General features: G+C 32.4%; 2 protein-coding genes and 1 long non-coding RNA gene across 3 annotated transcripts; 1 reads left to right on the top strand and 2 right to left on the bottom strand.

Moving 5' to 3' along the window:
- Positions 1–1,445: 1,445 nt before the first annotated feature.
- LOC142231940 (uncharacterized) lies at positions 1,446–1,946 on the bottom strand. The gene is made up of 2 exons (XR_012720968.1): positions 1,711–1,946; positions 1,446–1,653 (listed from the first exon to the last, which is right to left on the bottom strand). It is a non-coding gene; the product is annotated as an uncharacterized LOC142231940 (long non-coding RNA).
- A 3,319-nt stretch (positions 1,947–5,265) lies between these two features.
- On the bottom strand, positions 5,266–9,516 carry LOC142229702 (uncharacterized). The gene is made up of 2 exons (XM_075300277.1): positions 8,626–9,516; positions 5,266–6,650 (listed from the first exon to the last, which is right to left on the bottom strand). Exons 1-2 carry the CDS (start codon positions 9,082–9,084, stop codon positions 5,370–5,372), a joined length of 1,740 nt encoding a protein of 579 aa, XP_075156392.1. The 5' UTR covers positions 9,085–9,516; the 3' UTR covers positions 5,266–5,369.
- A 2,406-nt stretch (positions 9,517–11,922) lies between these two features.
- Positions 11,923–13,950, top strand: LOC142230964 (uncharacterized). Its single transcript, XM_075301582.1, has one exon. It carries the CDS (start codon positions 13,297–13,299, stop codon positions 13,948–13,950), a length of 654 nt encoding a protein of 217 aa, XP_075157697.1. The 5' UTR covers positions 11,923–13,296.
- The last annotated feature ends 262 nt before the right edge of the window (positions 13,951–14,212 follow it).

The raw sequence follows: 14,212 nt of genomic DNA, 5'->3' as shown, positions 1-14,212 counted from the left end.
TTTCTATAGAAATAACATTTTGACAAAATTTTATATAGAAATAAAATTTTTAAAAAAAATTCTATAGAAATAACATTTTGACAAAATTTTCTATAGAAATAAAATTTTGACAACATTTTCTATAGAAATAAAATTTTGGCAAAATTTTCTATAGAAATAAAATGTTGACAAAATTTTCTATGGAAATAAAATTTTGGCAAAATTTTATATATAAATATAATATAGTTAATATATTTTCTATATAAATTTTCTATATATAACATTTTGACAAAATTTTCTATAGAAATAAAATTTTGACAAAATTTTCTATAGAAATAAAATTTTGACACAATTTTCTACAGAAAAAAAATTTGACACAATTTTCTATAGAAAAAAATTGACAAAATTTTCTAATTACAGTGCAGGATTATAAATGTTTATACATCGCCAACTTATAATAAGTATATACAATAATTAAATTTTAAAGATAAAAGAAAAAAAAAGAAAAAATTTAAATAAATAAAATAAACATTAATATTAATATTAATATTAATATTAATATTAATATTAATATTAATATTAATATTAATATTAATATTAATATTAATATTAATATTAATATTAATATTAATATTAATATTAATATTAATATTAATATTAATATTAATATTAATATTAATATTAATATTAATATTAATATTAATATTAATATTAATATTAATATTAATATTAATATTAATATTAATATTAATATTAATATTAATATTAATATTAATATTAATATTAATATTAATATTAATATTAATATTAATATTAATATTAATATTAATATTAATATTAATATTAATGTTTATTTTATTTATTTAAATTTTTTCTTTTTTTTTCTTTTATCTTTAAAATTTAATTATTGTATATACTTATTATAAGTTGGCGATGTATAAACATTAATATTAATATTAATATTAATATTAATATTAATATTAATATTAATATTAATATTAATATTAATATTAATATTAATATTAATATTAATATTAATATTAATATTAATATTAATATTAATATTAATATTAATATTAATATTAATATTAATATTAATATTAATATTAATATTAATATTAATATTAATATTAATATTAAAGAAAAAAAAACAAGTATATACGGCCGTAAGTTCGGTCAGGCCGAAGCTTATGTACCCTCCACCACCCTGCCAACATTTTTTGAATTTGGGGACTCTTTTGAGAATCCCCACTACGTCGAAAACAATCATATACGACATCAAAAACTCGTCGGAAAAGCGCCGTCACTATTGAGAAGTTGTACCACGCCAAGTTACTACAAAAATGTTTCGCATGAGTGCAATTATTAGGTGCCTTTATAGATCAATTTAGAACGACGCCAATAAGGGACCCTCCAAACAATCAGAAAAAGTGCATTTTAAGATAGTTGTAAAAGAATCATTGTGGTCGAGTAAAACACGTTTGTTTAGATATTTATTAATTTGATTAAACATTTACAAATTCTTAAAAATATAACATTTATACCACTATCACATTACATTTAACATAATTTTTGGCATTAATGATGGTGTTGAGTTACAAGTAGCGAGTTACATGTTGCTGCGTCTATCAACCAGTGTTTTTATTCCATGGAGGCAGCGTGTCTGTAAAATATCTGAAAAACAATCACTTTATTCCATTTGGAAAATCACCAAATTGTTCACCAATATACCTTTCACAATTTTAAGCGTATAATCTATGTTTTCAGAACTTTATTTTCGTTTTTATTTAATTAAAATATAACAAGCTGGTTGCGCTTGGCGTTTCACAAAAAAAATGGCTTTTTTAACAGTAGGGATGGCAAATTACTTGCATGTACTTTTTGATGTACCTTTTCATGATGGTTGAAGTGACATTTACGAGTCTGTGGTAACGATGAGGTTGAAATGGAACTTTGAAATGCTGGCAGGGCATGGATTGCGTAGAAACTTCTAGTAAAGAATGTCATCCACAATCGAATTACTTGAGTTGCGGTAACACTTGCCGATGGCAAGGTATCTTAAAACATCATAACACCGTCTTCTAAATTGTAAGTTAGCCCATACGTGGTATATATTAAACTAAAAAAATTGCCGATTAAATACGTATATAATTCAGTTTGACAAAATTTTCTATAGAAATAAAATTTTGACAAAATTTTCTATGGAAATAAATTTTTGACAAAATTTTCTATGGAAATAAAATTTTCGTTTTGTTTTGTTATTGTTGGTTTTTTTCTTTAATCATTGTTGTTGTTTTTTTTTTTGATTTCAGCTTAAAACCATGCATTGACTAAACTACAAGCGTAGCTTAATCAACAGAGGAAAAGAATGTTTGTCAAATTTATTTGGGCAAAGCCCTATAGGCTGCAAGATGGTTGGATGGACGCACGTTGCGGAATTACCACATTCCTCATCAGCATCCTCTACTTGCAGCAAGACTATCAACCAATTATCAGAATAAATTCAGGCAGTTCATTAAACCCAACAATGAACCACACTTGAACCTTCCGAAAAAAGGTTTTACATGATAGCCGGCTTATGCCGAAATAAATTCGTACAATCTCTTTTCCTTTGTCACCGCCAAATCATCGATTTGAGTGCAGTTGGCTGGGTTTGTTTTGACAAAATTTTCTATAGAGATAAAATTTTGACAAAATTTTTTTAGAAAGAAAATTTTGACACAATTTTCTATAGATATAAAATTTTGACAAAATTTTCTATGGAAATAAAATTTTGACAAAATGGTAGTAGTTTGTTTGGTAGTTTTTTGGTAACATTTTTTTTCCAAATTTTGGTGTTGTTGGTGCACGGTGTTGTTACAAAAATATATAATACGTATATAAGTATTATATATGTATTTTTTTAACAACACCAATCGGTTTGTTTGATTTTTTATTATAAATATCCATATGAGTCTGTGGATACATGACCTTTCCAAATATTTGTTTTGCTTTGCCAAAAATAAAAATCATGATTAAAAATCAAAAATTCAAATATCGGCATGAAGAAGATGAAGACAGCAGGAACGTAACAACCTAATTTCAGTCATTAACACACAGCAAACTATTTGATTAAACGTTTTTTAATTAATAATTTGTTGTCATATTTAACAAACAAAAAACTTTTCGAACTGCTGATGATGAATTGTCGCTGTGATGCTGCAATGTTACGAATGAAATCTTGTCGATTAGTAGGTGTCAGTATCGGAAAACAAAAAAATTAAATCCGTAATTGCTTCTCACGATTATTCGCGTTTTTGTATTTGCATTTTGTAATTTTTTGTTTATTTGATCTTAGCGCTTAACAAATGGACATAATATTTGAAATATCATTATTAACAAACAAAACTAATAACAGTATTTCACAGTTTACCTGCATGACATCGCCAAACGCCACCAGACATTTTTGTTTTTTTTTTTTTTTGCCATAACAGATTGCGCACTGTATTTAAATATTGACTTAAATACTTAATCATTCGTTTACATTTTTGTCAATATATAAAATATTAGATCAGAGCTTTGTCATCCGATAGATTGTTTAGATTTGCCTGCACACACGGAAATATCCTGTTAATGTTAGCAAACGCCGATTGAAGGTTTGCAGCAAACGAATTATTTCCTTTTTAACAACCAACATATATGAAAGATAATAGAATGTCATATTTATATAGAAAATTTTATTGAAATTTTATTACTATGGAATATTTTGCTAAAATTTTATTTCTATGGAAAATTTTGTCAAAATTTTATTTCTATAGAAAATTTTATCAAAATTTTATTTCTATAGAAAATTTTATTTCTATAGAATATTTTATTTCTATATAAAAATTTTGTCAAAATTTTATTTCTATAAAGAATTTTGTCAACATTTTATTTCCATAGAAAATTTTGTCCAAATTTTATTTCTATAGAGAATTTTGTCTAAATTTTATTTTTATGGAAAATTTTGTCAACATTTTATTTCCATAGAAAATTTTGTCAAAATTTTATTTCTATAGAAAATTGTGTCAAAATTTTGTATCTATAGAAAATTTTGTCAAAATTTTATCTCTAAGAAAATTTTGTCAAAATTTTATTTCCATAGAAAATTTTGTCAAAATTTATTTCCATAGAAAATTTTGTCAAAATTTTATTTCTATAGAAAATTGTGTCAAAATGTTATTTATAGAAAATTTTGTCAAAATTTTATTTCTATAGAAAATTTTGTCAAAATTTTATTTCAATAGAAAATTTTGTCAAAAATTGATTTCGTTTTGTTTCTTATTGTTGGTTTCTCTTCAATCATTGTTGTTGTTTTTGATCTCAGCTTAAAACCATGCATTGACTAAACTACAAGTGTAGCTTAACCAACAGAGGAAAAGTATGATTGTCAAATTTCTTTGGGCAAAGCCCTATAGACTGCAAGATGGTTGGATGTACAGCTGTTTCGGAATTACCACATTCCTCATCAGCATACTCTACTTGCAGCAAAACTATCAACCAATTATCAGAATAAATTCGGGTAATTCACTCAACCCAAAGTGAACTACACTTGAACCTTCCAAAAAAAAAAGCACGCTCAAAAACAAACACAGCCAACTACATTCAAATCGATGATTTGAGTTTGCCAAACGAAAAGAGATATGCTTGCATATGTGTTTAGGCAGTAGCCGACTATCAAACCTTTTTTCGGACATTTGTGACATTTCTGAGGGTTTCAAAGCTTCTCTAAGTGGTTTCACTGCAATGTTGAACGCCGTTCGGACTCGGCTATAAAAAGGAGGTTCCTTGTCATTGAGCTTAACATGGAATCGGGCAGCTTCCAGTGATAAGAGAGAAGTTCACCAATGTGGTATCACAATGGACTGAATAGTCTAAGTGAGCCTTATACATCGGGCTGCCACCTAATCTAACCTAACACCTTACTTGTTTCTATGAGTGTTACACTTAGTGTACGGAAAATTGTGTCTTAAGAATTATATACAAATATTTCGTTACTATTAATACTTCTGCATTCCTTTCTTACTTCTTTATAAAAATATTTTGCACTTTATGTAATTTAGATGTGCGTATACTTTTTGGCTCAATATATAATTGCCCGCATATAGAAAAACTTTAATGAAAACTTCAAGCCTAATTTCGCAACATAAATTCATTCGATAAACTGTCAATAAATTCTTTTGCATATTGACATTAATTTGTACTTTACCTTCTTCATATAGGAGTTTCGGTCAAAAACTATTGAAAAACAAAAACAAATTTTGTCTTAAAAAAAACTTTAATATTCTAGTTATCACTTAGTATAACTACGGCTATTGCCAAATAAGATATGTACAATAGTGTGTGTATAAATTAACTGTGGCACTTAAATTCTATCTAACTTGGACATCGTAATTTAGTAAAATATCCATGAACTCGCGAAGATCCAATGATGTTAGTGCTTTAAGGTACTCTATGGCATTCAATTCTAAAGCCTCCTTATTGCCATCATGACAAAGACCTTCTACATGGTCCCAATAGAAATGCTGACCGTTAACTACGAGAGTGGTGTCACGCACCAAAACCTTTAGATCTGGTTTTCGTCGCAACAACTCCTTGCGTATAATCATTAGCTTGTCTTTACGTTTACGTTGCGCAGGTGATATTTCCGATTCTATGAATATGCCAGTGTCTTTGAGTTTAGGAATTTGACGAAAGATAACTTTTGCATCGGCATTATTTTGTAATTCGACAAGGATACATTTTCTATTTGAATCGGGCGGTGTCTTTGTTGAAGGGATGGTACAACAATTTAAGATTTTTATATCGTCCAGTCCTAGCGTTTCAGTAAACAGTCTTTGCACTGATTTTTGAAGATTCGCTATATCTGGTACTTTTAAATTTCTTATGATTAATTTACGTTGATGCAACATCTTGTCGACACTTTGCAGTTCATTTTGCAATTGTCTTTTGCTTGCTTGTGATTGTTGAACGGCCAAACGTAATGCGGTACATTCCTGTTTTAAATTTTCCATTTCCTTTTTCAGTTCTGCTATTGTGTCATGTTCTTCAGTTTTTGGCTGAAGGTTGAGTCTATTTTTACTCTCATCACAATCCTTTACCATTTTAACAAGTTGTTGAAAATCCGAATGTCTAACAAATTCCTTTAACTTCTCATCCAATAGCATATTGATAGATGCCATCAAATGACTGGAAGGCTCTGTGGTATTCTTATGCAATTCCGTAGTTTCCAGGTGCCCTTCTGTAGATTGACCATTATTGGTCATTTGTATGGAATCGTCATCATTTTCGGAATTTTCCGATTGTTTATTGTCTTCATCACCCTCGCCAATCTCCGATGAATCTAATATAGCAGCGGCCTCTACATAAGCTTCATTTTCATCATTGGAATCACCAATAATACCACAACTATCATCTTTATCGAATTTTCCATCCGTTTTACCATCAGAAACTTGGTGTAAGTTTGGTAAAATGCCAGTCTTAATGCGATATATTTTATAGCTGTCATAGATTTTATTGATTTCCGGATGACCACGTTTCATGTGTTTTATAAAATTGGAAGATATACTTTTATTTCCACGAACCACTTTGCCGCAAGCATAACAACGGGCAGCAATGGCATCTTTGTGATTGGGGGATGTGAAACCTTCAACCTGCAATTATGAAAAACAAATACCCAATGAAATATGATCAATGTAAAGAAGAACGAAAAGGATTTTAATCTGAGGATTTACACAATAGGGTAGTTGACAAGAAGTGTTACAAATTCAAACGAGCTATTCTTGTTTCACACGAGCTTTATATTATGGAGGTGAGTCTTGCAGTTTTGTTCACAATCTATGATCGAAATATTTGCCCGTCTACGAGAAAAGGGTAGCTTCCTTATAAGAATTCCCATTTAAATACTGCTGGGATCGATCAATGTAATCAAGAGCGGGCATCGGTAATCACCGCTGCTCACATCATCACTTGAGATGGAAAATTAGCTCGAATAAACACGATCATTATGGAACTCTACGAATTGCTCGATTGGGAATTATTTCCCGCCAGAGAACATGCCTTTTATAACTTGTAAGGCTTGATCTCGAGAATATGTGGCATTCTTTGACTTTTGTACTTTTGTGTGCAATTGATGTAATCAAATTCACTGAAAATGGAAGAACATGACCATGTACTGACTGTCTTAATCCCACGGCGGCGGGTTCTGTGTACCGGATTGACCCGATGGACCCCATCCATTGGCCAGCGGCTGCCACATCAGTGTACGTGTTGTTTCGTTTCCTCATATTCCGTCTGCCGTCAGCTACTTTATGAAAATACTACTTTGTTCAGGCTAACCGTTAATCGACTTCCGGCACACCAGTATGGTTCTCTCTAGGACTTGCTATTATTACATATCGGCAATAGTCTCTCCGGCATTAAAAACTCATGCTCTTGGAATATCAGGTCATGTCCCTATGTTGAATCAGTAGGATGTCCCTCTGATGGTGCGTCTTGCACATTCGTCTCTTCACTGTCCCAGCGCTGTTAACCATAGTAGCCTCACACATGTTTCTCTGTAGGTCTTATTTTCTCCATTATTTCTAACGTACTACACATTGTTTCAAACTGGTCAGACGAAAATATCTCCCAGAACGCTAATGAAAACTGTACTGGTGTTCGTTTTATATGCCTAATTAATTTCCGATTTAATGCCCGATGTCATGGAATATGACAAACAAGTCTACAGTGCATTAAATAAATCAAATATGGGAATCGATAAATATGAGGGCTATCCCTAGACATTGTCTGATATGACCCATTGACAATACTCGACGAACCTACTGGAAAATGAAAAATTTGACTGCGCTAGATTCAGAAATTTTCAACATATGACAACATCAGTGGGTTCTATCTTAGATACGATCGAAAACTAAAAAGGTTTTCATCAGCCTGCAGACGTGCTGGTACATTTCCGAGACTTTGTATCCCTTTACTTCACACTTAATGTGAAACGCCATTCGGATTCTAGTACAAGTGGATAAATAGAATGGTAAACGTACAAGTCAAAGGGCTCCATTACTTTCTCACTGATCTCTAGATCCAATTCAAGTAATTGGTCCTTGGATCTCCAGAATATTGCCAATTGGCGTTTCTAATAATCCAAGCTTTTATAAAGTGAGTAACTGTTGCATGAATGATTTCGGAACTGCCTCGTAACAACATGAATATATCCGGCTCTCAGAGATAATAACATCAAGCAATCGGCCAATACTTGAAATTCCTTTCAGGTGAGCTCAGTTAACAGATCACGCGAAGCTATAAGACGTTCACAGAATACATGCTTTTGCGACATGAAATATTGCCCCCTATAAGCCTATAAACGAAAACATTCCAATCAAAATTTCTAGAGAACTAACCTAACTAATCTATGATCCCGAGCTATAGATATATATTAATCAGGAACATAAGTGTCATAGAAATCTCCTAAAACTAACCGGAAAATAGCTCCCAACAGAATGCAAGAACACTTTGCCCACTGCCGACAGAGTCTGAGTATTCATTTTGATCGAATTGAACCACAACCACTATATATCCCCAGTGTGACCCGCCTTGCCATTTGCTTAGTATTTTGAGATGTTTTCTTACCAATTTAAAAAATGGTGGGTTAAATAACAGACTTGACTCTCCACGCTTATATTTCTTCATAGGCTTTCCATCCGATTGTGAAGGTGTTCCATACATATCCATACGAGCATTTAAATGTTGAAACATCTCATATTCCGTACTAGGGGTATGCATAGCACTATTGCCTGCTCCGGTATAGCCATGAGATGGAAAATACGAGTTATTCATATTGTTGTTGGCGACACTATTTCCATTAAAACTTCCTGTACCTATGGGTGTCCCTCCATTACCACCATTTTGCATTTGCTCGTAGTTCCTTTTCATTGCTAAATTAAGTTGCTGATGATGAGTCTGTTGATGAGATTGATCGCCAAAATAAGGATTCATGATTGGTTCCGTTGTCTCTCTTATATTTTCACCATCTACATCACAATTTTCATATTTAATTACAGCGGCATGTGATGTTGGTATGGAATTCATTGATTGTACAAAATAGGTCCTTATGTTATTTGTTCACGCATTAATAGCTGGTTTGTTGATGCATTAAAAAACGATGCACAAAAACAAACAAAAAATGTGGACTCCAATTTTCAAGTGGTGGTCAAGTGTATTAGCAATTTCAAGTATTATCGGTCATTTTGTGCAAGCAAGTATTTTCAGTATTTTGCTTTGAATTCATTCGTTGTTTTTGGGATTCCGTTTTGTAGCACGCTAAATATGCATCAGCTCATCTCATTACGAAAATGACTATGGGGCCACGTTAATACAACCTATTGATTGGTTGGAAACAAATCTGTTTTGTTCAAAAATTAACCAATAAATTCGGTTTATTCGAATTATATTACAATTTTCGGCAATAAGAAGGAAGTTCTTGAACTCAACAAGATGAAACAGCTGTTTAATAAGTGATGTCAATTTGGTGATTTTAGCCAGAAATTTAGTGCTTTTTGATTTTCAATGCATTTTTACTGCATTAAAAAAAACATTAAATTGGTTCTTTCTGGCCTTTTCATTAATGGTAAAATAATTCCCGGGTAGTTGCAGTAGTACAAAATAAAATAAAAACCAAAAAAATCAAGTACATCCAGTTATTATTTTTGGTGCTCTTTGAATTTCGGGAGTTGGTATCACAGTATTTAAGCCAATCGCCATTTTACAGGGTGTTTCTAATTTTATAATAACAAAGGTTGCCATGTATTCATAACAAATGGTGCAACTATGGGTCATTAACACACACATGAATACTTTAATTTTTAGTTTGTTTCACATTGAAAATTGTTTGAGAAATTATTTAGTAGCGATGCACTTCCCCTTCCAACATTTTTTGAATTTGGGGGCGCTTCTGAGAATCCCCACTACGTCGAAAACAATCATATACGACATCAAAAACTCGTCGGAAAAGCGCCGTCACTATTGAGAAGTTGTACCACGCCAAGTTACTACGAAAAAGTTTCTCATCAGTGCAATTATTAGGTGCCTATTTAGATCAATTTCGAAGGACGCCAATAAGAACCCCTGCAAACTATCGGAAAAAGTGCATTTTAAGGTAATTGTAGAAGAATCATTGTGGTCAAGTAAAACACGATTGTGTAGATGTTTATTGATTTGATTAAACATTTATAATTTCTTATAAATATAACATTTTTCGGTTTATCTCATCACATTTAACATAATTTTTTGCATTAATAAAATAATGATGTTGAGTTTTAAGTAGCAAGTTACATATTGCCAGTTTGTTTATTTTCGATGGAGACAGCGTGCCTGGAAAAATATTTGAAAAACGATCACCTTATTCTATTTGGAAAGTCGAAAATTGTTCACCATATACCTTTCACAATTTTAAGCGTAATATTTATGTTTTCAGAACTTTATTTTCGTTTTTATTTAAATAAAATATAACAAGCTGGTTGCGCTTGGCGTTTCACAAAAAATAAAATGGCTCTTCTAACAGTAGTGATGGCAAAATACTTTCATGTACATTTTGCACTTTTTGATATGCTTCCCCCATTACAGTTCGCGATGGTTGTGGTGACATTTACGAGTCTGTGGTAGTGATGAGGATGAAATGGAACTTTGAAATGCAGGCAGGGAAGCTAGTTGCGCTTGGTGTTTCACAAAATATAAAATTGCTCTTGTAACAATAGTGATGGCAAACTACTTTCATGTACATTTCATAATTTTTCATACGCTTCCCCATCACTGTTGGCGATTGTTGCAGTGTCATTTACGAGTCTGTGGTAGCGATGAGGATGAAATGGAACTTTGAAATGCTGGCAGGGATTGTCATCAGCTGTTTAAAAACAATCAAAGAAAATAAGTTAAATCTTGCATTTTTTAATGTATGAAAAATTCAAATAGTAAGAGGGGTTTTAGACGATGCAATTGGTTGCGTGCAATTTTTTGTATTCTCTTTTAAAGTTGCTTCTTAAAAACTTCAGCACTTATACGTTGAAATTTTTCATGCAATCGCTTGAAATTTCAAGTTTCAGAAATGTCAAAAAATTGCAAGAGGAACGGAAAACATGAAATTTTTTCTACCCCCTTTGCTTCTCTACCCCGTTTGCCTACAAACAAGAATTGCGTGCAATTATTGCATCGTCTAAAACCCTTCTAATACATATTTACTGCTGCGATTATTTATGACACTGTACCACTTTGAATTTCATGTTCTTCGATAAATAAATCACAATAAATTGCTATTGTGAATCGAAGAAGCGTCACTTTATCAAAATACAATCTGGCAACATCGGCGCCACTTGCACTGATGAGTTGTTCTGGATAGAAAACCAGTGTATCCAGTGCTGGAAGAAAACAGCCCTTATCATAAAACACACATTGTCTAACATTTTGAAGGGACTAAATTTTTGTTTCTTGGTGTTTTATTATTGACTTTTATTTTGAAGGGACTCTTATTAGCTACTTTCTCAATTTTTCCAAAAAGACACCTAATAATTGTACTCAGCGTGCTTCAATATAGTTACATGGCGTGGTACAAATTCTCAATAGTGAAGGTGCTTTTCTCACGAGTCGTATTCGACTATTTCGATTCGACCGTTTAGGTATTATTTTCAATACCAAATTGGGGTTGGCTAACTATCAATCACGTACGGTATCGATTTGAGCCCGTATGGTAATAATTCTTCCATGGGTGTACGCCAATTAGTAGAAAGTATGCCCCCACTTTACGTTACTCTCGCTAATTCAATCGCATACTTGCATCTCTATTATCAAACCAACAATCTGGCAACAACATTCCATGCTGAACTACGAATGTCAATATAAGAAAATGACATAAAATTTCAGTCAGTTTTTGCAACATTCAAGCATCCAACTACAGTGTCCAATTGGGGGTTTCTTATTCGATTATTCATTAAAATAATATTAATATTTTATTAATACTGTTTTAGAAATTCTCTGAAAACCTGTGAGATAAAGCGACTCAAACGGATCGTGGAAAAGTCCGGATGATATTTGAAAGAAAGCTATCAAATCTAAAGCTATCGTGTTTCTAGTGGTGGTTGTTATTTTAGTGGTAACACAATATAAGCCCAATAGGAAAAGAAAGTGTGTGTAGTGAGTGCTTGGATACACAAATCAGACGGCATGGAATAATAATGATCAGAGGCAAATAACGTCAAGCGACACAAAAGAACATAAAATATAAACAAATATCGACCCACTAAGGCTACTAAAGGTTTTGTGGCTTTTCGAAAAAAAATTGCATTTGAGCCATTTTTATATTAACAAAATATCATTTAAAACTACTTTGATGCTATTCTTTACATTCATCGCTCACCAAATCAAAGTTTTTATTCTCTTTGGCTGATTAAAGTGCTGTGCTGCCATTGTCCGCTGTTGGGGTGTTTTATTTTGTTTGGCTCTTTGACAGTTTGCATCTGTGTGTGTGTGCGTGCGTGTGCTTTCTTTATTTTGTATTGCATCTCACCATAATCCATCAAACACATGTGAGTGGGGGAGCATTAAAACAAAAACAACAAAACGTGGAGTAAATTTATTCGACATTCGGAGTAACAATTTTTAATTTGTTTGAATGACAACGTGCCAGTGTTCCGCCTTCTTTATTGGTTTACGGCTCGATGTTTAATAGTTAGCGGTATATTGGTGATTCGGTAGCAGTGTCGAAAATCGTAAATTGATTGCGGGGAAAATTACAACGATTTTACCAATAAGAAAAGTGTGAATTAATACCTCCCATTTGATTTAAGAAATATTGAAATATTTCTTTTACATTTTAATTGAATTTCAAGTACAAAGGGATTACATCGTCCCTGGAATTCTTTTGAATTTTTTATGCACAAACCTCTACGTATTCGATTGCTTCGCTTTGCGCCTACCCATCTTACCGGTATTTTTCGGCAATTGTTTTTCTTTCGTTGTGCTGCTCGTGTTCGGTTTGTTTGTATCTGCGCATTGGTGTTGTTGTTTTTTGCACCTCTGCTCTGCCACTTGACGCTGACATTGTCCATCATACAACAACAAAAACAACAATCAGTCGAATAAAAAGAAACCACCTTCAATTTATTGACGTTTCGTTTTACATTTGCATTTGCTAAAAAGAAAAAAGAAACGAAAATAGAAAAGTTAATCAAAACCAAAAACAAAAAAACAACTACAACAAAACCTCACCTCTTGTAATAGATAACCCTTGTGTGTTCAAATCGCCTCCTCATCATGTATCGAATTGGTCCCATAGGCCGTAAATCCAATTTCCATAACCGTGAAAAATGTCTGATTGGTCTGGTATTGGCCACACTTTGTTTCCTCTGCTTTGGTGGTATATTTCTGCTGCCTGATAATTTTGGCAGCGATCGGGTGTTACGCGTCTATAAACATTTTCAAAAAGCCGGTCCTGAAATTTTTATACCCGCCCCTCCTTTGGCCGGACATGCTCCCAAGGACCAAGATCCCCACTTCATGAATGACCGACAAAAGTTACAGGCAAAAATTAAAGAGGAATTGGGCGAAATAATGGATAAACCTCAGCTACAACAAGACACCATGGATAGCGAGGATGTGGCCGATGTGGGGGCCGCTGATAATGGTTCGCCACAACAATTCGATGATACAGCAGCAGGTGGTGAACAAGGTGCGGCACCCCCCACCAATGATAAACAAAGAAAATCTCACAATGCCAATAATAACAACCACAACAACAATGGTGGTAATGCTTCGCCCGATGATGTAGCTGCTTTGGACAATAATAATCTGCCTTTGGGTAATGTTAATTTACAAATGCCCTTGGGTGGTCATGCCGATAGTGATGCCAGTGTTGAGGATAAACGTCTGAAAATTAAAGAGGTAAGAAAAGAGAAAATACAAAAATAAATTTTGGAATGTAATTGTCTCTTAAATATGTTATTTGGGAGGTTTATGAATGTGGGGGAAAATAATTCCGTAAATAAATAATCACTACGGCGCCGCCTATATGTGAAGCAACGAGTTATATACGTACAAAAAACAACAACTCCACAATTTTTCTGAATAGCAGTAATGTGGCATTTACGAAACACGGAGTCAAATGGAAAAAGATGGGCATCTAGATTTATATGTGAAAGAAAAATATTTTAGTCATATTTTCTAAACTGAT

Source organism: Haematobia irritans, chromosome 3 (assembly GCF_050003625.1).
Source record: "Haematobia irritans isolate KBUSLIRL chromosome 3, ASM5000362v1, whole genome shotgun sequence".
NCBI lineage: Eukaryota > Metazoa > Arthropoda > Insecta > Diptera > Muscidae > Haematobia > Haematobia irritans.
The sequence above is the reverse complement of the archived record's forward strand: the minus strand, read 5'-3'. Positions and strand labels throughout refer to the sequence as shown.

Coding starts and splice junctions, on each gene's coding strand:
- LOC142229702 (XM_075300277.1), bottom strand. CDS start 9,084: ATGAATTCCATACCAACATCACATGCCGCTGTAATTAAATATGAAAAT. Junction 6,651..8,625: donor ACCCACCATTTTTTAAATTG/GTAAGAAAACAT, acceptor TCATAATTGCAG/GTTGAAGGTTTCACATCCCC.
- LOC142230964 (XM_075301582.1), top strand. CDS start 13,297: ATGTATCGAATTGGTCCCATAGGCCGTAAATCCAATTTCCATAACCGT.